Here is a 27,272-nt window from a genome sequence, read left to right as displayed (position 1 = left end):
GGGAGGGTGGGGGCATGGGGTGGGAGACACGGGGAGAAAACAAGAGAGGAAAAAGTTAAACTTTCTGCATTTTCTCTAATAGCCTCAGGGAACTTACGATGCTTCTCAGCTCAGGCGCTGGCCCAGGACCCTCTGATCAGCTGGAAAGACCCTCAGGGGCAATCCTTTCCAACCCCAGGGCCTGGTTCTGGCTGAGAAGAATGTGGGCTCCCCTGTACCTAACCTCTTCCATCCCTTGCCTTCCTTGCCTCTGAACCCAGCATCGGAGGTGAGGTGGCTCAAGGGGGCACCTCCGCCTGCCGGCGGCCTGGCTGCCCCTTCAGGGCCCAGCCCCGGACTTCTCGGAGGCAGCCCGCGAGCCCAATCCTAGGAGACTGAGCCACCGCCTTCCGCTTGGACAAGGAGCAATGCAAGTCTTGCTAACAAGGCTGAAAGTAACTGCCCTCATGGGCCCTTGGCCCACGGCACAAGCAGACGCGAAGAACGAGGAAGGCAAAGGTCTCAATGCTAATGCACTTCCAGGGAGCCCCGGGGGCTGAACTTGTGCTTGGGGTCCCCTTCCCTGGAGGTGAGGCGGGGTACAGTAAATGAAGAGCTCTCCTTTCCCGCATGGGATGAATGAAGGTGGAGAAACGCCAGTTTTATAAATGAACACAGAAGCCTAAGGTTCGAAAGAAACCAGGCTGTTCCACTCAGTTGTCGGATCCAGATGACAAGATGCCCTACAGACACGATGACCACCTATTTCCGTCTTGGAAGCAGCGGGTGCAATCAGCACTAACACGCCAGCGAGCGCAGGAGGGACTCAGAAGCCGGATGGGCTTGTGAGAAACGGGGGCAAGTCTCCCCTCCCCTTCGGACCCATCTGGCTCTCTCTCCTCCTTCCAGGGACTGCTCAGCCTCTTTCTGCCTAGAATCAGAGTAGGACGACCTCCCCGAGCAGGCAGCACTCACCCCTGCAGTGGCAGCAAGAGTTTCCAGGTCACGCAGCCAATCCCTCCTCACTTAGAAAACCGTCCCGCCCACCCCCACCCCAGGCATAGGGCTCTAGCCTTCTGGAAAAGGTATGATCTCATGTTGGCTTTTTGTCCCCAGAATCAGTGTTTTACCCACCACGGAGATGCTGAGGAAATGAATGAAGACTTGGGAAATGGTCAGCCCTGTTGAACTGCCAATCTCCCCCATCAGACCACAACGAGCCCAGAGAGACGTCACCCAGCCAGGCGGGAGCGGCCTCACCACGGTGCCACCGCAGGGGCGTGGCTCCCTGCCACCAGGGGCACTTACCCTCACTGGATGGGGCAATGGCGCTGTCATCCCACTCCAGGTTGGTGGAGGTGACGGAGTTGAAGGAGTTGAGGGACAGGCTGTCCGAGCCTTGCACGGAGCTGGGGAGGCGGTCTTCAAAGTCCAGCAGGTACTGCGGTTTGTAGTAGTCAGGCATGTAGGGGGCCAAGTCTAAGTACGGGGCGTCCTGAGATAAGAGCACAAAGAAGGGGCTCGGCTGCGGGAGGCCTTGGGCGGCCCGGCGCAGACCTGCCTCCGTCAGTCCTCCTGGCTGGCTCTCCTTTGGGGAATCAGCTAAAGGCCCGGAATTCAGAAATAAGCCGCTAAAAGGAGTCATGTGAATGGCTGTGACTCTTAAAGCTCTGGACTGGAGGCAGACAGAGACGACAGATCCCAGCTCTGCCTGCCAACCCCTCCTTGACCTCTTCGACCATAAGAGTCGCTCATTTTCTCCAGTTCCAACTACTTTTCAGTAGACGGTCTGTGCCGCTGGCGTAGGGACCTGGGAAGGTGACTGGATTAGGACGGGGCAGCTGCATGCTGATGAGCCCAAGTCCAAGAGATGCTCTGGACCCTCCTCAGCCCTTCCTGATCCGCGTCCTGTTTCTCTAGTGCATGACAGTGAGGGAGGCCGGGGAGCAAGGAGCTGAGGACGCTTCTAGGATCCCAAGAGGCACAGGGATGCCTGTGCCTTGTCTTTCTCAAACACTCACATCCTAAACACACAGGAGGGTACATTAGCACTAAATGCTCCAGGCAACATGGCTTTTCTCCCAGTTTGGACAGAGGGGCAAGGAAGGAGTCACCTGAACTAGGCATTCTGGCTTAGATAAGCCAAGAGAGGCTCGCCCCCTTCCACCCAGTTCCACTGTTCTGACCCTGAACAAACAAGGTGTTGTTTGTTCAGAACCCCAACGGGCTCCCTGAGAGGCACCAGAAGAGTAAGACCGCACGTCCGGCCCGCCCACCCTGCTGCCCCCAGAGGCGGCGAGAGCCAGGGTGTCTCACCAGATCCAGGTCGAATCGAATGAACTCCAGCCCAGACACCAAGGTCAGGAAGAGAGTCAGGTGATCGTGGCTGCAGACCAGGGCATTCCTGCGAGACACGAGGAGGGACGGTGGTTACCAGCTTGGCCCCGACCTCACTGGCAAGCTGGCTGTGTTGACGTTTGACATGTGACATCCCCACTGCCTGGAGGGCACCCAGCTTGGGCCGCCTTCACCCACCCCTTGGCACCATTCTCCTGGCTTGGGAGCCGCAAAGCACCTTCCGGCCACTGTCTTCAGACACGGGGCCTGCAGCATAAGGCTCCTCTAGCTCTTAGCAGCTGCCACAAATACTTTGCTCCTGCAGGAGCCCAGCCAAGGGGTCGGAGCGTAAGGTCTGAGGCCTGGGGAGAGGATTGGGCAGAGGCGGAGCAGTGGGAGTGCCCATCTTCCTGGCAGGGCCATCAGAGGCAAGGCGCTGAGGGCTCTTCAGCCATCACTGACGTGTCCTCAGCATGCCAGGCCGGGCTAGGCCTCTGACATGGCACACCGTGGTGTCTGCATGTGACAAGAGTCTCTGGGACGAGGTTCAAGGGGAGCTCCGGGGCTGCGTGAGACAGACTGTTCCGGACACTCACTTGACGTAGTATTTATGCAGCAGACCCAGGTTCTCCTGGAACAGCCGCAGGTAGCTCTCCAGGGAGTTCTCGTTGAGCGCCAGGTACAGCCAGGCCCTGCCTGCAAACGGAGGGCAGGAGTAACCGGAAGGAAGGTCTGTCAGGGTGCTGGCTCTTTGGGCCAAGTGAGGGCAGGAAGGACAGCAAGAGTAGCTGAGGGCACCAAGCTCTCTGATAGCCTCCTCTCTTGTGGGCAGGGCTGGAACCCCTGAAATCTGTGGTCTTCTGGTCAGACCCTAGCTGCTGGCAGGCCAGGGAACTCGGACCAAACTCCAGATGGGCACCGATCCTGCCGGCTAACACGGATCCTAGCTCAGGGAGAGAAGCCGGGCTCCCCATTCGGGGCTCGGGCTGGGATTCGAGAGGAGTCGGGCTCTCCTCGGCACCTCACTCTCCTCCCCGCCGCCCTCGATGCTCCAGCTAACTCAGGCGCAGGGCACCAGCACCTGAACGCCCCTCTGCCGGGGGACAGCACAAGGGGATCAGCCGCCCGGGGCTGACCCTGAGGCCGCACCGGGCCCCGGGCTCCCCGCAGCATCGTCCTGGTGCTACTCACTGCGCCCCAGGTTGGTGGCCACGTGCTGCAGCACCTCGATCTGTTTGATGGCCTCTCTCCGGGTGAAATGCACCACCAGCACCCAGTAGCCAGATGAGAGGTCTTGCAGTCTGAGAAAATAGGACAGGAGCTGCCGTGACCTCAACGGGGCCACCCTGGGAAGCTGCAGTCAGCCGGCCCAGCGGTCTGCATGTTGGTAATGAGCTCCGGGCAGAAGGCGATGGGCTCCCTGCGGGGCCCACAGGCAACCACTGCACCTTCACGCCAGCGGCTCACCGCCGGCTGATGCTTTCCCCAGCCGTTCACGCCTGCTCAGAGGCGATTCACGGGGACGGCTGCGGACAGCCTGCGGTCTACCCGAGGGAGGCAAATCTCTCTCTGCCAAGAGAAAGCAGAAAGAACAGGCAGACAAGGGGAGGGACTGCTCTCAGCAGGCTCCTCGCGGCCCAGGCCGTAGCCGGGTGGCAGCCTAGGGTCTTCTCCAGGGACCACCTCGGCTTACCCGTACAGCAGGGCGTGGTCCAGGTGCTCACACAGACGTTGCAGGACCTTGTCATGGTTCCGGATGGCGGGGGTCTCGTCTTCACACGCAGCAAAGTAGCTCTGCAACTGAAAGGAAAAGAAATGCGCCTGAAATGAGAAACAGATAAAGAGGACGGTGAGAGCAGAGAGCTGAGACAACCAGTCAAGGGGCGCCTGGCTGGCTCCATCCGTGCAGCGCGCGACGCTTGATCTCGAGCCCCACGCTGGATGTAGAGATTATTAAAAATAAAAAAATAAATAAATAAAAGAAAGACCAGTCAAATGATCTATCCATGGTGACCACCAGTGGCTTACCCTGAACGCTCCAGAGGGCAAAGCTGCATGCTCAGAGCCCAGGCCCCGAGAGCACCCAGCCCGTGCTCTGCACAATGACATTTTGATGCTGGCAGGGGCCCACCGTCCGTGTGTAGGTCTCAGGTGGTACTGGGCTTCGAGCCAGGGCTGTGGTGCTAGCCCCCCCAGGGGCACTACATGAGGCATTATCTGTATAAACGCCCCCCACTCCGGCGTTGTCCAGCACGCCCTACTCGGAGCGGCCCCTCTGCACAAACTAAGGGCTGAGGGACTGGGGCGCTGGCCCCAGAGACTGATGTGGGACCCTGGATTTGCCCGGGGGTAACGGACAAGGTTGGGTATGGGTCAGGGTCCACGCCAGGCTCATGTCCAGCCCTACACCAAGAAGGACGCTTATTTCCAGGCTGGACGGATAAAAGGAAGGGGGCAGCAGGCGAGATGAACCACAGCACTGAGCAAAGGCTGAAGAAGGTGAGGGTGGCTCTCTCTGATTCGTTAAGGCTAAGAAAGCAGGGGCCCTTTCCAAGTAAAGCCCTAGGAGACAAGTCTTTCCAACTTCGTTTTAGCCATACTCCGGTCTGCTGTTGCCCTTCGAACAGCCAGACGGGGGACGGACACACAAGAACACTCATCTCAGGTTTAAGCTCTTGGCACGGGCCAAACGTGTTCTCCAGTGTTTTCTGGCCGCAGTGGTAGAGACGGCAGCAGCAAGCTACATCAACCATACCAACGAGCACGCGCTCCTGGCCAGAGGCCAACCATTCAGCGCCCACAACAAAAATAGCCTCTCTTCCCTGTGGCCCAGGGTAAGCCCAGCAGCCCTGCTGGCCGGGGATAGACCCCAGTCCCTCGGGGTTGCCCTCCCGAGAGGAGAGGCGGGCAAAACAGGCCCGGGAGAAAGCAACGAGCCTATGCGAACCGCCCAGCTCCCTCCCCGCGATGGCTGGAGGTTGTCCTGCTCGCTTCAGGACTGAGAACCACCACACGGGAGTCCGGCCTCTTCTTCTTCTGAGATCAGACAGTCTTAGATGATAGAGCTGGCAGGATCTCTCGAGATCTGGTGAACTCCCTTACGTAAGAAAGGAAAACGGACGTTTACTCATTTTCTTGATTATAAGAGGAGCCGCACCTACCACAACACTGGAGAGACACGGAAAAGCTTTCCGATTGTGTTTGTTTCGTTTACACAGAGCAGGAGGCTAAAGCCAGTGCAGGCTGGTTCTTCACTGGAGGGTCAGTTCAGTGCGGGGGAGCCAGAGTGGGACTCGGACTCCTTTCTCGGGTCAAGAGACCTTCACAACATTTGCTCGCCATAAAAACTCAAGCAAGATGAAGTGTGTATAAAGTACAAAGACCTCCTGGCCCCGTTTCCCACTGTCAACTGCTCGTGTGTGTCCTCCCAACACGCTTCCTGCATGTGTGTCCTCCCAACACGCTTCCTGCATACGCAGACTTAAAAAAAATTTTTTTTAAAGTGAAACCGGGTCATGCTATACTCATGGTTCCCAAACGTGCTTTTTCTTAGCAACATACGCAGCAGCTATTTCCGTACCATTACATACAGAGCGGCTGCATTTTTTCGGGGCCGCACTGCATGCTAAAATAGGACATTGTTAGCTAATGGCTGCTGTCTCCACTTCTCTGATGCCACACTATCCTGCAGCGAACGTCTGTGGATCCCTGTGTGGGTATTTCTGCGCAGTGAGTGCTTACAACGGACCTGCAGACCTTTTAAAATGCTGGATCGATTTGCACTCTCACGGTGCCGGTGAACCCTGGATATAATTAGTCTAATTCTTGGCAGTCCAACTGGTGAAAAAACAGGACCTAATTGTTTGGGGTTTTTTGGTTGTTTTTTTAAAGATTTTATTTTAAGTACTCTCTATGCTTAACGTGGGGCTGGGAACTTACAACCCCGAGACCAAGAGTCGCGTGCTCCTCCGACACAGCCAGCCAGGCACCCCGGTACCTGATGGTTCTAAATTGGATTTCTCTCACCATTAGTGCAGCTGAACATTCTTTTTTTTAAATATTTTATTTATTAGAGAGAGAAAGAGATAGAGATCAGGGGGAGGGGTAGAGGGAGAAGCAGATTCTCTGCTGAGCAGGGAGGCCAATGCGGGTCTTGATCCCAGGACCCTGGGATCATGACCTGAGCCGAAGGCAGATGCTTAACCGACGGAGCCACCCAGGCGCCCCCAGCTGAACATTCATATTAGCCATTTCTACCATTTCTATTTCTTTTCCTGTGAACTGTCTCTTCAACCTGCTCCATCTTCCGTCTGCTCGCCTTCTTGCTGATGGTCTGGCATAGCTCTTTGTTGGTGGAGGAGTTAATCCTGTGCGCTGCTTTGAATTATTATTCTTGCCCTGTGTCAACTGACCTTTAAATTTTGCTTATGGTGTTTTTTATCCTATTGAGAAACTTCTATCTTTTAGGTAGTCAAAGCTGTCAACCTTGCTCTTCACGGTTTCCCGTTTTCCCCAGTCTAATATTATAAAAGTACTTCTATCCCTCTATGGCTTATCAGATTTTTTGGTTTCCTTTTTTGCGTTTAGACCTTTACTTTATATGTGGCATGAGGTAAGGATTGAGCCTTATTACTTTCTGGATGGAGAACTCATTTCCACCTTTATTAACAGTCCCATACTGATTTTTTTAAAAAAGATTTTATTTATTTATTCGACAGAGATAGAGACAGCCAGCAAGAGAGGGAGCACAAGCAGGGGGAGTGGGAGAGGAAGAAGCAGGCTCCTAGTGGAGAAGCCTGACATGGGGCTCCATCCCATAACGCCGGGATAACGCCCTGAGCCGAAGGTAGATGCTTAACGACTGAGCCACCCAGGCGCCCCCATCCCATACTGATTTGTGATTTCATATGCCATCTTTCTAGATTATTTTAACCAGCCCATTGCCCACTCCTGGGCCAGTCTCTGATTTTTACTTATTTTCACTTTATTCATCATTTTGATAGGGGCAGAACAAATCCACCCCATCCCCCAACTATTCTTGTTTTGACTATTCTGGCACAATCTTTTTAGAATCGAGTTTGGAGTAGAATTGTACTGAGTCCAAAGATGATCTGGCGGTGAGAAACAGTATCTTTGCAACACTAAGTGTTCCCATTCAGGGACGTGGAATTTTCCCCATTTATGCAGGTCTTCTTTTCTATCGTTTGGCATGTTTCACAGCTTTCTATAGGTAGGTCTCACACAGGGACTGCAAGGTGGACTGCATAATGCACGTATATTATGATTTAGGGAACAGTCTGCCAACCAGGAAACCGCTGCTGCAGAAAGTACAACAGAAAGAGAGTGCAACATGGTGGTGGAGAGCCCACTCTGCTGTGGGCAGAAAGAAGGGGTCCAAAGCGCGGCTCTGCCACGGTGGAGCGGAGTACCTTTGGCAAACTGCTCAACCATCTGAACTTTCATTTTTTCTCATCTATAAAATGGGAGAGAGCTGAGCTGTCCGGTATAGCAGCCACCAGCTTCATGGGGCTAGTTACATTTAAACTGATTAAAATTAGACACAAATAACAGTTCAGTTCTTCCGTGGCACCAGCCACCCTTCAGACGTTCAGTAGCCCCATGTGGTGAGTGGCTACTGCACTGGACAGTGCAGATATAGAACACTGCCCTCCCCGTGAGAGTCCTATTGGATGGTGCTAGTTTGGGGGAGGGAATGATATAAAGCGTGCAAGAGGCTTACCATACATCCTGGTAGGCAGCAAGCACTCAATAAACAGTAGCCAAGCTTCTTAAGAATAATGAACCCATATATATATATATATATATATATATATATATATATATATATATTTTTTTTTTTTTTTTTAAAGATTTCTTTATTTAGGGGAGCCTGGGTAGCTCAGTTGGTTAAGCGTCTGCCTTCAGCTCAGGTTATGATCCTGGGGTCCTGGGATAGAGCACCGCGTTGGGCTCCCTGCTCAATGGGGAGCCTGCTTCTCCCTCTCCCGGTGCCCCCTGCCTGGCTCCTGCTGTCTCTTAAATAAATAAATAAAAATCTTAAAAAAAAACACACAAAGATTTATTTATTTATTTATTTATTTATTTGAGAGAGAGTGAGTGAGAGAGACCATGAATGGGGAGAGGAAAGGAGGGAGAGAGAATCCCAAGCAGACTCCCCGCTGAGCACAGAGCCTGAATCAGGGCTCGATCCCACGACCCCGAGATCATGACCTAAGCCAAAATCAAGAGTCTGATGCTTAACCGACTGAGTCACCCAGGCGCCCCGAACCCATATTCTTAGTCAAACCAATAACACAGCACTTGGCTAACCCTAACAACAGGTGCAAATGAGACAGAACAAAGTACTCTGCTCTCGAGAACTACCATTCTGTTCACTGGTTCGCTAGTGGGGGTTCCAAAGCCTACTCTTGAAACAACTTTTTACAGCAGGCTGATAAAGATTTTCTATTATCTCAGGGGACAAGGTGTTCTCGAATCAGTGCTGCAGCCCCACATGACTCCTGAGGGGAGGAGGAAGAAGAAAGGGAATGTCTATGAACCAATGATGGAAGGACTTTAGGACTTGCGTCCACGGCTTGAGCTCGTACTTGGGAAGCTGGGTCAGCAAAGCGTGACATAAAGGTAAACAGCAGAGGTATTCTCCCTTCACTGTGGAGAGGCCACGGCCAGTAGCAACTCACCGCCAGTAAGATCAGCAGGCTCCGAAAGGACTGGGGATGGGAGGGAAGCAACCATCACATAAACAAGGGCTCTGGGGCAACAGAATGCAGGGAATGAGGGTAACGAACATGCGTGAGCCTGGAAGCACAGTTACCAGCCTGTATTGCGGACGACTCTTCAGTTACCGCGACACCTGCTGCGGGGCTAACGCCAGCTGTGTTGAGCACACTTACAGAGTGCTTATTACAGGCACCAGGAAGCGCCCAGTGGATACGAGTACGGATTCTGGGGTCAGACAACTTGGATTTGAACGTGGCCTCTGCTCCTCATTCACCGTGTGACGCTGGCAAGTGATTTCACCTCTCTACACTCAGCATTCGCATCTGTGAAATGGGCTTGGTCACGGTATCCTCCCTGTGGGATGCTGTAAGGGTTCAGCTACTATTTACACTGTTTTTATCAACGTGACGATGATACACTTTACAAGCACTGTTTAATTTAATCACCACGGCGATTGCATAAAGTAGGTCACAGAGCTAGTAAGTGGCAGAGCCAGACTCTCAATCCACGTCTTTCCATCGGGGCTCAAGATCCCTGGATGAATAATGTATATAAAATGTTACGCTCTGATCTAATGCGCTGCACGAGGACTCAGAAGTACGGTCTCTCTTTTACAAGCCACAGAACTAAACTTTTTTCACCATGGGGTGGAAATGAGCTCAGCACCTTCTGCGGTAACTCTTCTGCTTGGAAGATGGACCAAGGAGAAATGCCAGTGCCACTTTTTTTTAAGAAGAAAGCTTGCCTCTGACTCTCGCCCTCCTTTTGCTCCACACTGGCATCCTCCCGGTGGTGAGGAAGTGTACTGTCTGGCTAACACAAGCTGCAGTTGCTCCAGGAGATTTTTCCCACTTCTGGGAAGAAACTCATCCTGCTGACCAGATTCCCAAGTAGTTTTGGCTATTCCCTTTCTGTCTATGTAGATTTGGGGAAAAGGTGGAAAATGTCAGACGAGGGGCCAGCAAACTATAGCCAGTGGGTCTGCCTCCTATTTTTGTAAATAAAGTTTTATTGGAACACAGCCACATCATGTGTTTCTGTATTATCTACAACCACCTTTTTTTTTTTTTTAAGTAATCTCCACACCCAACGTAGGGCTTGAACTCGCGTCCCTGAGAGATTAAGAGTCACATGGTCTTCCAACTGAGCCAGCCCGGCACACTTACAGCTGCTTTTGTGCTACGATGGCAGCACCGAGTAGATGCAAGAGAGAATGTACGGCCCATGGAACCTAAAATATTATCTGGCCCTTTACGAAAAAAGTTTGTTGACCTTTGGTCTAGAGCCTTCAGTAGAGATGGAGCACACACCTGTGCCAGGTTGGGTTGAGAGGTGTCTCTTGACCAAAGCTCAGGTCAGCAGTGGCCAGAGGGGAGGCTCAAGTCTTGCAGATTCATATATTTCAACAAATATCTACTGAGTACCTGCTCTGTGTATATCAGATACTAATCTTATACAGAAGTTCTTGCCCTTGTAAAACTTACGTTCTGGTGGCAGATGGAGATAACTGTGTACATATACATAATATCACGTTCAGGAGTAAAAATGTTATAAGAAAAAGAAGACGCAGGGTACAGGGAATCTGTTATAAATATGGGGTCTGAGAAGATCTCGCTGGGGAAATGACTGTTGAGGTATCTGGGGGAAGAGTTATTCTCGTTAGAGGGACAGTAGGTGCAAAGGTCCTGAGGCAGGGGCAGCAGTAAGGAGACAGGTGTGACTGGAGCTCAGGAAGCGATGATGTGAGTGGTATGAGATGAGGTCAGAGGGCAGCCAAGGGCCACATCGTGTGTGTCATGCAAGCCATAAGAAGGACTTCATACTTCATTACCAGTTTGATGGGAAGCTATTGGGAGGTTGAGAACAGGGACTTACCACAGTTCAATATATACGTTATGAGGCTGCTCTAGCTTCTGTGTCGTGTATACACAGACTGTGAGAAGCCACGGTAGAGGCAGGGAGACTGGCTGGGAGGCTATCACCGGTGCGGATGGATGCTGGAGGCTTGGAGCTGGCTGTCGTAGTGGAAGTGGGAAAGGGTCAGATTCAAGATCTCATGTGAAGGTGGTGCCCCAGGGATTTATTTATGGATTAGATGTGGGGTACGAGAGCAAGAAAGGTGCCAGGTGATTCTAAGGTTTTCGGTCTGAGCAACTGCATGGGTTGCCATTTCCAGGTCAGGTGGAATTCTGCTCTGGACACAGTAAGTTCAAAACACTTCTCAGACGTCTAAGTGGAGATGTCATGGAGACGGTTGTATAAATGGGTCTGGAGCTCAGGGAGAGGTATTTAAAGCTGTGGAACTGGCCGAGGTCACCCGGGAGCAGGAGGCACGGCGCCTGAGTCCTGCTGAGTACTGAGCCAGGGCACGCCAATGCGAGACCGGGGGTCCTCACCGCATCTGCACAACAGAACCACATGGGAACGGGAGGAAAATAATCAGGCCCCGGTGCCTTCCCAGATCAGTTAAAGCAGAAACGCTGGACATGGAGCCCATGGACCAGCATTTTAAAAAACGCTCTCCGGGTGATTCCAATGCCCAGCCTGGGCTGAGGATTACTCCTTCAGACTGAGAAGGTACAGCCAAAGAGGCGGGTAGAAAATCTGGGCTGTGTGCGCTCCAAAAGCCAAGTGAAGAAAGTTTCCAAAGGGAGGGAATGATCCCTTCCTTTTTTTCTTAATTCTTAGGTAATCTCCACACCCAATGTGGGGCTCGAACTCATAACCCCGAGATCAAGAGCACGTCCTCCTCCAACTGATCCAGCCAGGTGCCCCAGGAATGATCCCTTCATCGGGGTCATAGTCCCATGAAAAGGACGGTGCTGGGAACCCTGGTAAAGGAAGTGTGAGTGGGGCACCTGGCGGCTCCGTAGGTTGAGCGTCTGACTCTTGGTTTCGGCTAGGGTCATGACCTCAGGGTCGTGAGATGGAGCCCTGCGCTCAGGGCGCATTGTGCTTGGGATTCGTGCCCCCTTCCTCCTTCCCTCTCTGCTCCTTCCACTGCTTGCACATGTACACTCTCTCTAAAATAAATAAACTAAAACAAATTTTAAGGTGTGATAGTGGCATTAGGTTATGTGAGAAGAGAATCCTCACCTTTGAGCAATGTTTACTGAAAATTTTATGGATGTCTGGGGCCTGCTTCAAAAATAACAGACGGGTACCGTTGACACAAAGCAGTCCCTGATATAAAGAGCTGTGCGTGGGACTTCAGTACGTCTTACTGCCTACTACTATTTGGAAGAAAGAAGAAGAGGAAGGGGACGAGAAGGGAGGGAAGGAGAGGAGACATTAATACAGAATACTCCTTTGGCCAGTTGTCAAGAGCGGCAAGAAAATGGGAGTGGAGTGAAGGAGTTGAGCCCTCGAACAGGAAAGACAGGATGGCAGCCACTGCCCCAGGGGAGGGTGGCAGGGATGGGAGCCCAGACGCAGGTGGGCAGGTGTGCTCCCAGGCGGCAGGATGAACCGTTCCCATCAGAAGGACATTTCAAAATAAGCAAGGTCCTAACGATAGAGAACAAACTGAGGGTGGCTGGAGGGAGGAGGGTGGGGGAGGAGCTAGACGGTCGAAGGGCATTAAGGAGGCCACTGGCCGTGATGAGCCCTGCGTGTTGTATTAAGTCGTGAATCCTGATTCCACTCCTGAAACCAATATTGCACTGTATGTTAACTAAAGTGAAAATTAACTAAAATTCAAATTAAAGAAAAAAACAAAACAAAAATAAGCAAGGTCAGCTAAGAATGAAGAGAGGGATTAAGATTTAAAGTAATTTTTTAATAATAATTTTTTATTATGTCATGTTAGTCACCATACAGTAAGTACATCCCTAGTTTTTGATGTAGAGTTCCATGATTCATTAGTTGCGTATAACACCCAGGGCACCATGCAATACGTGCCCTCCTTACTACCCATCACCGGCCTATCCCATTCCCCCACCCCCCGAAGCCCTCAGTTTGTTTCCCAGAGTCCACAGTCTCTCATGGTTCATTCCCCGTTCTGTTTACCCCCCCTTCATTCTTCCCTTCCTTCTCCTACTGATCTTCCTACTTCTTACGTTCCATAGATGAGTGAAACCATATGATAATTGTCTTTCTCTGCTTGACTTATTTCATAAAGTAGATTTTTTTTAAGCCACGGTCTCCCTAAAGTACTTTAAGTCAGGCACGTTCCCAGACCACACCCCGGGTCGGCTAAGCTGCTCGCCTTTCCTGATTCTTGGGGTGCACTCAGGCACCAGCGCAGGGGAGTGCTGGGCTCAGTCCACACCCACCCTCTCTAAGCCAGGAGGACGGCAGGCAGGCAGGCCAAGCACCCTGGGAAGGCTGGCCATCATGAGGCCGCGCCAGACCCCGTGGTTGCCGGGAAATGTGGGTGGCACACTCCAGCAAGCCAAGAAATGCCTGACTCGGGACATTTTAATTAGGGTCAGTCCCACTCTCTGCTCCGAGCTGCAGCCGGCCCTCTTTGTCTTCCCTCTTCCTTATAGACCCATAACCAAGAGACAATTTCTAGTTCTGTGGTTGGTACTGAGAAATCCTTCCAGAACTGGTCCCTAATAGGTCAACTCCAAGGTGGCTATGAAAGATGATATGTGGCCAAAGGAAAATAAAGACGGTTGCAGGGACCCTTCCTTCTCTCTCCCTGGTCAGTCGGCCCCAAGGGCGCCGTGATGCGGCCCAGCAGAGGGGAGGTCTGGACTCTGACTGCTACCTGCTCACAGGCTGTCCTGGGCGGGGCAGCGGGAGGGTCTGGGGAGGGTCCCCACCCCTGTGTTAAATGCCTGCGCCAACAATTGGCAAGGGGGTCCACAGGGCGGCACAGCCCGGGGCGCTGAGCTGCCTCACCGCTGCTGGGCTCCCTCCCTGCTTAGCGCACAGAGCCTGCAGACCTATCAGCGGGAGGAACTGGCTCTCCTCTGCTCCCCGGGCAACAGCAGCCGCCCTATGGGCTCCATGGAGACCAGGTATATTTAGACCACAGAATGTTCAGAACAGCCTCGCATTCCAGGTCCGGGAGGTGGAAATCCAAAGGCAGGAAAACCCCATGGAACGAAGAGTAGACTGCCACCTGTCCTCAACTCCCCTGTCTTAGAAATGAAATCCACGCTGGCCCTGGATGCAGGAGCTCCACTCAAACTCAGAGCCACCCTGAGCTGCAGGACCCCGCAGGGCCATTGACTCCCTAAGCTGCCTCTCCGCCTGCTGCTGCTGCAGGTGCGCTCGGAGGGAGGGACGGGCCTTGTGGAAGACCGGGGCGCGGGTGTGTGTGTGTGTGTGTGTGTGTGTGTGTGTGTGTGTGCCTGCCTGGCCTTTGGAATTCTATTTACAGTGTGAGGCCTTAGGGTCGAACTGGCCCTGCGGGCCTCACGGACGTTCGCTCTTCTTTCCAAGGCAGCAACTCAGAGGAGAGGCAGAGGTCAAGCCATGTGCTACCATTTATCACCTACCTTTGGGGCTGGGATGTCCCTTAACCTTGTTGCCTGAACTTCCCTGGAGGGGGGACCCCACGATAGTTTATCCATAGCAGAGACCACTGGAGAAGAGCTGGTGTGGTTAGAACTACCCAGACCCCCTCAGGCAGGCCGCCCAAACAGGTCCCCGCTGAGATCTTGCACGAACATTCTGCACTGGCTTCAGACACAGACCCTTGGATTTGAGAAGGCCAGGGCTCATCATGCAGACCCTCCAAAGAAACAAGTAAACACACACACAAGGCAGGCCAGCTGGAGCCTTTTAAGTCTTAGCAAAACTTCTTAAGAAGAATAATGTCCGATCCCAGGAAGAGAAGGCCCGGGTCAACAGCATCTCTGCAGAGAAGCCCCACTGGAATCTAAGACAAGGTTGGGACCGACCAGGTGGAAGAGTTTCAGAATCTAAGAGCAGAAGGACCCCCAGAAATCACCTGGTTACAAAGCAGAGTTTCCTGGGGTCTCCCCCATGGTGGGGGTGTCAGAGTGAGGCTATCAGTGAATGCAAGTTTGACTAAAAAAAAAAGAGAAAGAAAGGGGGGCGCCTGGGGGGCTCAGTCAGGTAAGCAACTGCCTTTGGATCAGGTCATGATCCCAGGGTCCTGGCATGGAGCCCGGCTCAGCGGGGAGCCTGCTTCCCCCTCTGCCTGCCACTTCCCCTGCTTGCGCTCGCTTGCGCGCGCTCTCTCTCTCTCTCTGTCAAATAAATAAAATCTTTTTAAAAAATCAAAATTAAAATTAAAAAATTAAAATTAAAAAAAGAAAGAAGAAAGTCTGACTACTGAATGTGCCGAAGAGCAGAAAAACGACCTGATCCTTACTTTGCTGGCAGGGAGATCGGGGCCGGGGACGTGAAGACACTCCCTGCCCGTCCTGACTTTGTGCGGTGGTCCTTACCGCGCCGTCGTGGCCCGGTGTGCTCAGGCACCATGGAAGTGGCTGTTCCTGGGGCCCCTTCTGCTTCCATCCCCCCTGAGGGTAAAGCAACAGTCAGGGGTACCTACTGTAGCCATCTGGGAAGTGCTCAGCCGCACGTCTTACTGAGGAGGGCCTTGGGCCATTTCCAGGGCTCTGCAGAAGGGGAGCTACAGTTTGGGGACAACGTCAGGCACATCCTTGCTGCCTCCTTCCTAGACAACAGGAGCGTGTCGACACAAGCTTTGGCCCGCTAGGTGTCCACTGCTCCCACAATCCCAGGCAAGTGCAACGTTTCTGACTTACTCTCTTGATTTTATTTTATTTTATGATTATTATTTTTAAAGGGCTTGAACTCATGACCCTGAGATCAAGACCTGAGCTGAGATGGAGATGTTTAACCAACAGATCAGAGCCACCCAGGCACCCCATGACTTAACTCTCCTAATTTTAAAATCCCTAACCTGAGATCCCACCCCACCTCAGCCTGAAAAATACCGCATTCCCAATGACAATTACGGTAGATTACGGAACCAGAGATCACTGCTAGGTAGGAACCAGAGACCCTGCAGCTCAGAAGTGATCAGCCTGGTTTCTTGGCAGGCATGAAAAACACCGTCCATCTGTCAGTTCCCCTGCCCGGGAAAGGCGCGTGCCCAGGCTGGGCGCCATCCTAGGGCTGGCTGGCCCCATCCGCACCGTCACCGTGCAGGGTGTGCTGTTTGTTCACCACGAGCCTGCATTGCTTCTCAAGCAAGATGAGTGAAATCAATGCTTCTTAACCATTTATTTGCTACTGAATACACCCAATTATAATGGCTTTCTTTCCCACCGCCCAAATCGCTACTCATTAGCCCCTTTGCTGGAAAGTCGGCAAGCTCTCTGCTTTTTTGGCAGCTCTGCAGAAAGATATGCGGGGGGTGGGGGGAGAGCTAAAAAAAGCAGGTACTTGAATTATCCATGGATTTCATTTTTTTGTGCTTTCTTTGGGGTGTTGGAACAGTGATAGCAGAAGGGGACAGGCCTAGTTGGGCACAGATCTTCTGGGTAATTTGATGGAATATGGTTTCCAAGAGCAGTTACGTGTTTCTCCTTCCTGGAGGAGGAGTGTCCCAGCCCCAAGGAGCACGGCACGGGCCGGACCTCTCACGGGGGCAGAGCACTCCTTTCCAAGTGGGGACGAAAACAGCAGGAGTCTCTGCTAGGAGGTCGCTGGGCAAACACCAGAGGCCGAGAAGCCAACCAACGGCCTGAAAGAACATGCAGCACACAGGACTCCACGCCACGCTTCTCCCCTGGGATGGAGGCGGGCCCTGTTTTCTCCGGGCTCCGCTTCAGTGGCGTGTGTGGCACTGGCAGGAAGAAGAAGGGAGCTTTTCAAAGCCTCTTTCAGTCTTTCAACGCCTGGGAACCTCACTGGTTCTGCATTCAGCTTTCACTTCCCCTCCTCTCAGCTGGACCTGCGACATGACCTCACGAAGGCGCCCCTCACCCTACAGCCATTTTGTTGCCACGGAAAATGTCATCAGGTCATTGTCCAAATCAAAATATTAGGTTTTGAGGACACTGGGGGGACCCCTGCTTCCGCCCCATGGTCCATGCCATACAGGCAGACAGAGGCTAACGATGTGATACAGGGTCAGGAAGCATGACAACAACGCCGTGGATTACACACGCATCCTGGCCATGAAGGGACATGGGGGACCGCTGGGTAGACACCTAGTCCGTCGTGGTGTGCTGACGGTCTTCTCTCCTAGAGCGCCAGCCCCAGGGGGTAGGGGCTCGGTGGGTTCTCTTCACTGCTGGTTCCCAGGGACCGGAAGAGCGTCCAGCACGTCACCGTCACTCAGCAAATATTTGTTCAATGAACACGTGGTTTTAAGGAGGCCTGGCCCACAAGACGGACCCGAGAGGATGGATTATCTGTTATAATTTCAAGACAGACATCACGAGGATGGAAAAGGCCCAGAGAAATGGAAAGAGCTGCAGCCAGAAACATGGTTCAAATCCAGCTCTGCCCCTCGTGAGCATTAGAATCCGGGGCAAGTTCCTTCTCCAAGCGTCATTTCCCTCGGGTATTGGACCAGGCTCACGGCCTAGCCTGCAAGTGTGTTGCGAGCCCGACTCAGGAAATGTGCGTAACCGGCAGCTGCTGACGAAACTCAACGTAGGGACCCCTCTGGCATTATTACCCTGCTACCTCTCGGGTACTTGGCCATTCCATGCCTCGGTCGTCTGGAACACCCAAAACAAAGAACCCAGGGAGAAAGTGTGAACAGAGGTTGACTACTTAGTAAAATTAACTTTGGCGATTTCTGTGGATTTCAATATTACACTAGTCCCTTCCTTCTCATATATTACCGGGTTTCTTAGAATCTGTCGATTCCAACTCTCAGGCACAGTTATCCAGGGAGGAGAGGCGATTCTAGGAAACTAACACTTCCTTCCTTTCTTTTTTTTTTTTTTGGCTTTTTGTTTTATTTATTTATTTACATAATCTCTACACTCAACATGGGGCTGGAGCTCGTGACCCCAAGAACAAGAGGTGCGTGCTCCTGTGACTGAGCCAGCCAGGTGCCCCTAACACTTCCTTACGTTTTTTGTTTTTTGTGGGTTTTTTTTTGAGAGAGAGAGAACGCATGCACGAGTGTGGGGGAGGGGCAGAGGGAGAGAGAGAATCTCAAGCAGACTCCACACCTAGCGTGGAGCCTGATGCGGGGCTCGATCTCACGACCCTGAGATCATGACCTGAGCCGAAATCAAGAGTTGGAAGCTGAACCAGCTGAGCCAGCCACACGCCCCTTTCCTTATGTGTTTCTGTGATGCTGGTGAAGCACTCAGGCAAAGGGGCAACGATACATGACAAATACATAAACCAGGGGGGGATGGTTGTGTGGCAGGACCAGCTGCCTGAGAGCAAGATGCAGGAGGCGCTCTCAGGACCCGGGATGGTCACATGACCAACAGACCAACGACCCGAACTTTCAGCTCCAGCCAAAGGGACTCTCCCCGAAACTGTCCTTACTCTCCTGCCTCAAAGGGAAGTTCTAGGATGTTCCCGCCTTAAGCGAGCAGCCATAAGGACAGGGCTGGAAAGGCAAGTTCACCCGAACCAACCAGCCCTGCTGCCTCGTTCCGACTCCCACGGAGGAGAGCCGGGCGCCCGGATGTGGTTGTTCCCCCGCACGGCAGGTCCTAAGCTCAGACACCGGCTTCATGGTTTCTCAGCCAGGCCACCTGGGAGAAGACCCCATCGCGCGCCTCGGCCCCAAGGGCACCGCCAGCTTCGGCAGCAGCATGCTCGTGCCGGGCAGCGCATCCCGACGCTCGAGGTGAGCACCAAACACTCGAGCGGGGAGATCGACCCACCCGACAGCCCCACGGTACCCCCAAGTGCCAACCTTCTTCCCACAAGGTTCACACTCCAAATATCGCTCCTTTCTTTCCACGGTCGAACCTGTCTTGACTGCGCCACGTTAGTTTCAGACCAACAATTTCTGTCCGCTAGCAGCAGATCTTCAATTTTGCTGGCAACTTCTTGTCACAAGGGGCTCCAGCTGGATGAGCTCTGAGGGGGACCGGCAGGAAGCGCCACTGCTCCATCTGAACTCGAGTGTTAACCGTACCGCAGAGCGACTACAGAGACACAGTGACAGCCCACCCAACGGCGTTGGGGGCCTGCTGCCGCCAGAGGGTCACCGGCTTCTGTCCAGCCCCAGGTACAGGTGAGTTTCTGCCCGGCCTCCCGTCGTCAAACAGGCCTTTCGGTGTGGACGGGCCTCATGCTAGAGCCAGGGCCCAGGGTGTGCTGCGATGGGATGGGCGGGCCCACAATGTCACAAGGCCTCGAACAGAAACCTAATGCTAGAGAAGCATTTTGTAAAAGGAAAACCATGTCCTAAAACTGAATGGGCAGGCCTCGGAAAACCACTTCTCTACTAGTATCTCCTGCTGGGCCTGGGGGGGGGGGTCACTCAGAGGGTCAGGTGCACAGTCCTGTGCTTCCCGGTCGGGGCTTTTGGGTCCTCACACCCCTCACTGGAAAGCCTCTATTCTGTGAGAGAGGAAAGGAGCACAGAACAGTTACTGTCAACATTAGGCCGCAGGCAGGGGGAGAGGAAGCAAGGAGAAGCAAGCCTGACCCTTAGCACTTCAGTTTATAAAAAAAGTGTGTGTGGGGGTATTATCTTTAGAGCTCTGCCCCAGTGACTCAGGTCACTGGGGATTTTCAGAACTCTTAAGACCTTTCAGCCAGAGAGCACAAAACTATTGATTGAAACCCAATGGTCAATATGCTTCCCACATGTATATAAATACAAGGACCTCTCTAGAATCAGCTGCCCGAGCTAATTTTTAATGAGCTGGCCGACCTAACGGATCTGAGGGATGGGAAAATGGGGAGGGGAGGAGCCCACCGCTCTTGCCGGCCTCTTCAGCCGCACTCACAGGCTGGGTTGAACAACACAGCCGCAGCTCCTTTGCCAGTGTGAGCAGACCCCGACCAGCAGACCTCGGGGTGCCTGGCCGGAAACAGAACCTCACTCGGGGCCTGAGCTGGTGGGGCAGCACGTCTGTGCTGGGCAGGAGACCCAGGTGAGAGAATGTCGTCCTGACCTAGGAACATTCATTCTCTAGATGGTTACTTTATTAAACTGCAGGGGCTCCTGGGTCCCTGGCGCCTCAGTCCATTAAGCATCTGCCCTTGGCTCAGGTCATGATCTCAGGGTCGGTCCTGGGACGAGCCTTGCCTTTTCTGGCTCCCCACTCAGCGGGGAGTCTGCTTGTCCCTCTGCCCCTCCCCCACTCATGATCTCTCCATCTCTTCCTCTCTCAAATAAATAAATAAAATCTTTTTAAAAAATAAAATAAAATCCATTTATTTACCCTGTTTAAGGAGAGCAGAATTGGAGCTGAGGAGACAGAGAACAGGGGCCACTTACTTTTTATTTTACACGTTTCTGAGCTGTTTGCATGCTTTTAAAAACAGCTACTCGTTTTCTTTTCTTTTTTTTAAAGATTTTATTTATTTATTTGACAGATGGGAAGAGAGAGAACAAGCAAGGGGAGCAGCAGGCAGAGGGAGACAGAGAAGCAGGCTCCCCGCCAAGGGCAGGGAGCCTGATGTGGGGCTTGATCCCAGGACTCTGGGATCATGACCTGAGCCGAAGGCAGATGCCCAACCAACTGAGCCACCCGGGAGCCCCACAACTACTCATTTTCTTAGAATACTGTTTCATTCTCTTACCCTAGTCAGTGCTCAGGACGGGATACGACATCACCTCCTTAGGCCAGTCTTCTTGGGTCACCTCCTCTATACAGCAAACTCCCCTGCCAATTCCCTGTCACGGTCTCCTGCCATTATAATGCCTTCACGCCATGACCATGATCTGAAATCATCTTTGTACTGGTTTGCCTACTAATTCATCCCTTGTCTCTTTCACTGCAATCCCCACTCCATGAGGGCAAGGATCTGATCCGCCTTGCTCACTACAACCCCTACCCTCCTCGGGCCTGGCACAGGAGAGACATACGGGGGGGGGGGGAGGGCTCGGTAAATATTTTTGATAAATGAAACACACAGACATGAGATGGGATTTACCAATGTCCACATTCATTCCGCAAGCCTGATACAATACACAAAAACACAGTTGCCATAGAGATCTGATTACCTGTGGGACCAGTCACACCCATTTCTCTGAAGGTGATCTGTAGCCTACCTGGATGAGGACTCTTTTTTTTTTTTTTTTTAAGATTTTATTTACTTATTTGACAGAGAGAGAGCACAAGCAGGGGGAGCCGCAGGCAGAGGGAGAAGCAGGCTCCCTGGGGAGCAGGGAGCCCGATGTGGGGCTCCATCCCAGGACCCTGGGATCATGACCTGAGCCAAAGGCAGTTGGTTAACCAACTGAGCCACGCAGGCGCCCCGAGGAGGGCTTCTCATGCGCACACGCAGGCACATATCCCAAGTACGGCCTGCCGAATGCAGCCTGCTTTTGTACGTAAAGGTTTACGGGAGCAGAGCTGCTCTCCCACGTGGACGGACTGTCTGCCGTTGCCCTTGAGCCACAAGGGCAGCACCGAGTAGCTGCGACAGAGACCACACGAGCGCAAACTACCTGGCATTTCACGAAAAAGTCTGACAAACCCTGAGCCTGAAGAAACCGAGAAGAGTCGTCTGAGGCTTTGACTGGGGAGCTTCTGAGAGCGAACCGCAGGGTTCACACGGGCGCCGGCCCGGCGGTACCTGGTGTTTTTTAGGCCTGGGCACGAGCTCCGTGTTCTGCTAAGTGCCTGGAGCGTGTTATGTCCCGTGATCTCATTCTCATGACACCACTATCAGAAAGTTCTGACGGCGGAGGCTGATGCAGGCCCAGTCATTTGCCAGGGCCAGAGAGGTCAGTGACACAGCCAGGATTCAAACCCAGACTCAGGTCTGTGCCCCTCGGACACCTGCGCCCGCCTCCCCGTGCCGTTCAGCTTCCACGCAACGCGCTTCCCAGCTACGTCGAGCAGAAGCCCGAGCACGCGCAAGACTGGTCTGTCTCCTCAGAAGACGGCCTGGGCGTCCCCACGGCCTCGGGGATGTTGCGGCTGTTCCTTCTAGCCGCAATGGCCGCTGCTTCTCTTTCTGGGTAGAAACCAATTTGTCAAGACTCAGTGAAGCCCTTCTTCTCTGGGGGCTTCTCCTTGCTCTAGTGATTTGTTTTAAGATTTTATTTTATTTATTTGAGAGAGAGAGAGAGCTCAGACAGAGGAGAGGGAGAGGGAGAAGCAGGCTCCCCGCTGAGCAGGGAGCCCCACGTGGGGCTCGATCCCAGGACCCCGAGATCATGACCTGAGCCGAAGGCAGATGCTTCACCGACTGAGCCAACCAGGCGCCCCGCTCTAGTGATTTTTAAAATTCTCCCTCCAACCATCACACAAACTGTAGGGGGACGGAGGCTGCTTCTCACTCCTCCTGTGCATGTATGCGTCAAACACGCTCCTCAAAAACAAAACAGAACTCTTGGGAAAACCACTGCCTTGGGCTGCCTGGGTCGTTCAGTCGGTTGAGCATCTGCCTTCGGCTCAGGTCATGATCCCAGGGTTGGGGGATCGAGCCCGGTATTGGGCTCCCTGCTCAGTGGAGAGCCTGCTTCTCCCTCTGCCTCTGCCCTTCCCCATGCTTGTGCTTGTGCTCTCTCTGTCAAATAAATAAATAAAATCTAAAAAAAAAGAAAGAAAGAAAGAAAGAAAGAAAGAAAGAAAAGAAAAGAAAAGAAAAGAAAAGAAAAGAAAAGAAAAGAAACCCATTGCCTCCCCTCCCCTGGGGAAGATGCTATTTAGTAGAACCATATGCCAGTTCAAAATGCCACCACTGTCCTTGACTTGGACAGCTCTCTTTATTAACAAACCAGCAACCGCAGGCTTTATTATCTGCACCTGGGATGTTTCTGCCTCCTCTCCCTTTCTAGAACCTATGGAACTTGCTTTTCATTTAACTGTGCTGTGAAACGCTCCAGTTCTCTCTAACCCCCTGAACCCTGCCTTCATACCAAAACACAGGTTCCCCTGGATCCGTGCAGGGTAACAGCTATGTCGCCTCTCCGGGGTCACCGCGTATCCTGCTCCTCACAAGAGCCCGTAAAACGGCTGAACTCAACAAGACTCCTTGGGGAGAACGGCTACGCTTGGGGTGCAGTTTCTGGGAGGGGGACGAGGGGGGCTTTTGGATGATGGTTATGGTCGGTTTCTCGATCTAGGTGCTGGGTGTGTGCATATGTTCACGTTGGGAGAACTCAGCTGTAGTTAGGGGTGTGAAGTATATTCTATTTTCTGTAGGTATGTTCCATTTCAATAAAAAGTGTTAAAATACCCTTTGCCAGGGCACCTGGGTAGCCCAGTCAGTTAAGTGTCTCACTCTTGGTTTTCGCTCAGGTCATGATCAGGTTGTGGGATCAAGCCCCACGTGGGGCTCTGCACTGGGCGTCGGGCCTGCTTGAGATTCTCTCTCTCCTCTCCCTCTGCCACTCCCCCTGCTCTCTCTCTCTCTCTCTAAAAATAAATACATCTTTAAAATACCCTTTGCAAACACAGTAATACACAATGGATCTTTTTTTGCAGAAATACACATCTCATTTTCTTCAGGCAACAACCTTCTAAGAGGGATCAGCAAGCCCATTTTACTAGCAGCAGCATGAATGAAAGATGAAAAGGCAAAGCAACTCTCCAGGCACTAAATACAAATTTAGGTGAGACTGGTGTTCAAGGACAAATGTGACCCAAGCCTGCTAGGCCTCAACGCCTATGGCTGTAGCCCATCCGATTCCTATTAGGAGGAGATACTCTGATTCAGAAAACCAAATGCACTTCCTGATGCGAGAATATAAAACAGTTCCCTGAAACACAGCATACAAAGAAAGTAGGTAACAAGTCCAAAGACGTTGTATAACAACCCTTAGGTGATGAGGCCCTTAGCCATCCCAGAGCCTTGTAGAAGTGAGGAACTGGCTCTCCCACACCCAGAAGAGGCTACCACTTGCACTATGGACTGAATGTCTGTCCCTCCCCCCAAATTCGGAGGCTGAACTCCTACCCCAGGGTGATGGTATTAGGAGGTGGGGCCTTTGGGAAGTGCTGAGGTTCCGAGGGTGGAGCCCACTCGGTAGGGATTAATGCCCTAATAGAAGAGATCCAGGAGAGGTCCCTTCTGCTTCCCCCATGTGAGGACACAGGGGAAGTAAACAGTCTGCAAAGGGAACAGGGCCCTCATCAGAACCCAACCAGGCCGGCCCCCTATTTTCAGACTTCGAACACTCAGAACTGTGACAAATAAATACCTGTTGTCTCTAAGCCACCCAGTCATGGGAGCGCGTTACAGCGGCCGGAGCAGACTCAGACAACTTAACGAAGACTGCTCAACATTCTATAGATGCTCTCGTTCCACGCTCACAACCCTAATTTTATCCCTGCTGTTCTAGATGAGAAAAATGAGGCGCGGAGAGGTGAAGGAAGCTACCTCAGGTTAGAGCGCTACTAACTGGCAGGGCGGGCGGCCACGCTCCAGAATCCATGCTCTTAACCGGGATGCCAGAGTCATGCCTTTGGCTGTGATCACCCAGGGATGGGTTTCCAGTTGCTAGTGTGCGACTTCTATCTTCCGGCGTGCATTACAGCTCAATAAAACGTGCTTATTCCACGCGCGCGATTACAACAATCTTGACAAGCACACCCAGCGCCTTCATAAATGGCAGCCTGATTTACAGAGCGAATCTCTGTCCTGAAAAGACTCATGCTTACACGAATGATAGTGTCCATGCCTACCCCCATCTACCAGAACTTTCCCCATTTATTTGTGGGAAATCCAGAGACAAAGCGCTTGGCCTACCTGAAGCATTATCAGTCCGGATTAGATTAGAGGTGTCAGCAGTCTCCCTTTCTCTTTCATTGTGAAAGATCTATCGCTTTTTAACAAAGCATTTGCTTAACCTGAACTCGAGTAAGCAAAAACTATACCCCAACTGCATCAGCAAAACTCAGGAAAAGTAAATAAACAAAACTTTTGTCCCATGTCTGCAACGTTACTCTTAGTTGTGCTTTTAGAAGAACCTTTCAGCAAGATCATTTTGGATCTACTTTTCTTTTAAGCCACATTGATCTCAGTGAAGGTAAAACTGCCAGCCTATGTTACTTTTGAGGAATTTAAGTGGGGGGGGGGCTATTTAAATATAATAAGAAATCTCTTCATTTTGGTTTATTGAATTAAAATAATCTGATGACCCTTTCCTCCCCCTCTAAATCATTCCCAGTTTCTGAGACTATCAGGTGAGCCGGGAACTCAAATTTTATATATATGCCACGTTCCTCAAACGGCTGTCAATTCTGGTTTGGTTTTAAGAGAATAGGAAGGACTCTTTTCCAGAGAAGCGACTTCCTCACACACACTGACATATCCTTAATAGGCAGTATTTTTTCTACCTGGAATTGGGGCAATGATGTCTACTGCAGGGAGCCCCAGACAGCCGGGTGTCTGTGTGCCACCAAGTTCCATGGGTCGTCACCCAAACTGCAATCCCCAGGCACTTGGGGTTCTCAAAGCCCTGAAACGCGCCTCTTCCCACTGCCATCCTGGAGCAAGACCGCGCAGGGAACTTCCCGGGGCCCCGAGGAGCTGCGGCTGCTTATGCCCGGGAGGCCGGGGTGGGGGGACCGGCGGGTCGCGGCCCCACGGGGTGACGCAGGGGCCCCGGCGGCCCCGGGGGAGCTCCGGGGATGCTGACCTCAACTTTGTTCTTTACAAACAGCTCGGAGGCCGCGGCGCTCACGTGAGCCGCCCGCTTCCCCCGCAGCTGCTCCTGGCCCCCGGGGTCGCGGAGGGGAAGGGCGGTGTCCCCGAGCCCCGGGGACGGGACGACCCCCCGGCCCCGGCGACCGACCCGCGGCGGGGGAAGGGGGGGCGCCGGATTGGCGGGGGGGGGGGGTGCCGGCCGCGGGGAGCAGGCCACGCTCACCTTCTTCACCGACAGCGAGATGTTCTCCAGGATCCGGTCCTTCACCTCCCGCGGCTCCATGGCGCCGCCGCCGCCGCCGCCCCGCCGCCGCCGCTTCCCGCACCGGGGGCCCGGGGCCGCCGCCAACCGCTGCCGCCGGCCGTGCGGGGGCTCCGTCGTGCCGGCCGCGGGGCCCGGCGCCCGCCGCCCGGCCCTCGCCTCGCCCGGCCCCTCGCTCCGCCGCGGCCCGGCGGCTCCGGAGCGCGGCCGGCGGGGAAGAGGCCGCGGGCTGTGCGCGGCGGCGGCGGCGGCAGCGGCGGCGGCGGCGGCAGGAACTGATGTCAGGCGGGGCGGCGCCAAGGCCGGCGGTCGGGCTGGGGCGCCCGCGCCCGGGGACCCGCCGGCACTCCGGCTCGCGTCCCCGGCCCCCCCGGCGCCCGTCGACCCCCCGCCCCTGCGGCCGGGGACGCCGGGGACCCCGGACACCCCCACGGCCCCGCGGCCGCCGAGCCCCGGCCCTTGTCGGCTCACAGCCCCTCGGGCGGGGGGCCGCGGAAAGCCCCTCAGCCCGCAGACCTCAGGGACCCCCAGATCCCCGCAGACCTTGGGCCCCTTCCCCTGCCCTTGCCAGCCCACAGACCCAGGCCTCCCGAGGCTCCTCAGCGACCCCGAGCCCCGCCACCCCCTCCGGCCGGGGACCTCGGAGGTGCCCCCCGATCTCAGGGCTCTGGAGAAGCCGCCGCCCCCGCCGGCCAGAGACATCCCCTTAGCCCACAGAGCCCACCTGTACCTTCCCTTTCCTTGGCCGAGAGGCCCCTGCCATGCCCGGGATCCCGGGAGCCCCCCTCAATGCACAGACACCGGCTCCCCTCACCGCAGAGACCTAGGGCCCCTGGCTTTTGGCAGCCTAGAGACCCGGGCACCCCCACCCGGACCGACCCAGACACCCCAGCCCTCTGGCGCTCACTGGTTGCCCCGGCCCTCACCAGCCCAGAGAAGCCAGCCCCTCGCGGTTCCTTCCCTCCCGGCCCTGTGTTAAACTTTCAGGCCATTTCAGGTCTCTGGTGCTCCTCCCCACCTCCAAAACACACCCCCCGCACTTCCCCTTCGGTCCCAACACCCACTCTGATTCTTAACCCATATCCAATTCTCCAGTGGGTCTACCTGCCCTGGGGACCCCAACTCCCTCAGCCCTGAAACCCACCATAACAATTCCCCTTATCCACACACACACCCCTCTCCAAATTCCCCTAAAGCCACCTACCTGCTGGCTTAGCTCATTTGGTCCCCAAATAAATATATCCTGAGACATCCATTAGTCCCTCTTTTTTATTCTTTAAAAAAAAAAAAGTCCATATAC

At 53.6% G+C, this 27,272-nt stretch overlaps 1 protein-coding gene and 2 long non-coding RNA genes across 4 annotated transcripts in view; 1 reads left to right on the top strand and 2 right to left on the bottom strand.

Annotated features, from left to right (window-relative positions):
• Positions 1-26,210, bottom strand: part of PLEKHM2 (pleckstrin homology and RUN domain containing M2) — a 37,398-nt gene extending 11,188 nt beyond the window's left edge. For both annotated transcript variants that reach the window (XM_026520149.4, XM_057305496.1), the window contains exons 1-6: positions 25,934-26,210; positions 4,010-4,116; positions 3,508-3,617; positions 2,913-3,012; positions 2,296-2,383; positions 1,288-1,474 (exon numbers count right to left, since the gene is read on the bottom strand). In XM_026520149.4, the coding sequence (XP_026375934.2) occupies positions 1,288-1,474; positions 2,296-2,383; positions 2,913-3,012; positions 3,508-3,617; positions 4,010-4,116; positions 25,934-25,993 (652 nt within the window). In that variant the 5' untranslated portion in view covers positions 25,994-26,210. The remainder of the gene's footprint in view (positions 1-1,287; positions 1,475-2,295; positions 2,384-2,912; positions 3,013-3,507; positions 3,618-4,009; positions 4,117-25,933) is intronic.
• LOC130542327 (uncharacterized) lies at positions 5,862-10,082 on the top strand. Its single transcript, XR_008956812.1, has 2 exons — positions 5,862-6,045; positions 8,794-10,082. It is a non-coding gene; the product is annotated as an uncharacterized LOC130542327 (long non-coding RNA).
• LOC130542326 (uncharacterized) lies at positions 12,815-25,896 on the bottom strand. The gene is made up of 2 exons (XR_008956811.1): positions 18,845-25,896; positions 12,815-17,678 (listed from the first exon to the last, which is right to left on the bottom strand). It is a non-coding gene; the product is annotated as an uncharacterized LOC130542326 (long non-coding RNA).
• Positions 26,211-27,272: the final 1,062 nt, after the last annotated feature.

Source organism: Ursus arctos, unplaced genomic scaffold (genome assembly GCF_023065955.2).
Source record: "Ursus arctos isolate Adak ecotype North America unplaced genomic scaffold, UrsArc2.0 scaffold_32, whole genome shotgun sequence".
NCBI classification, from domain to species: Eukaryota; Metazoa; Chordata; class Mammalia; order Carnivora; family Ursidae; genus Ursus; species Ursus arctos.
Note: the sequence above shows the minus strand (reverse complement) of the source record. Positions and strands in the feature narration are given on the sequence as shown.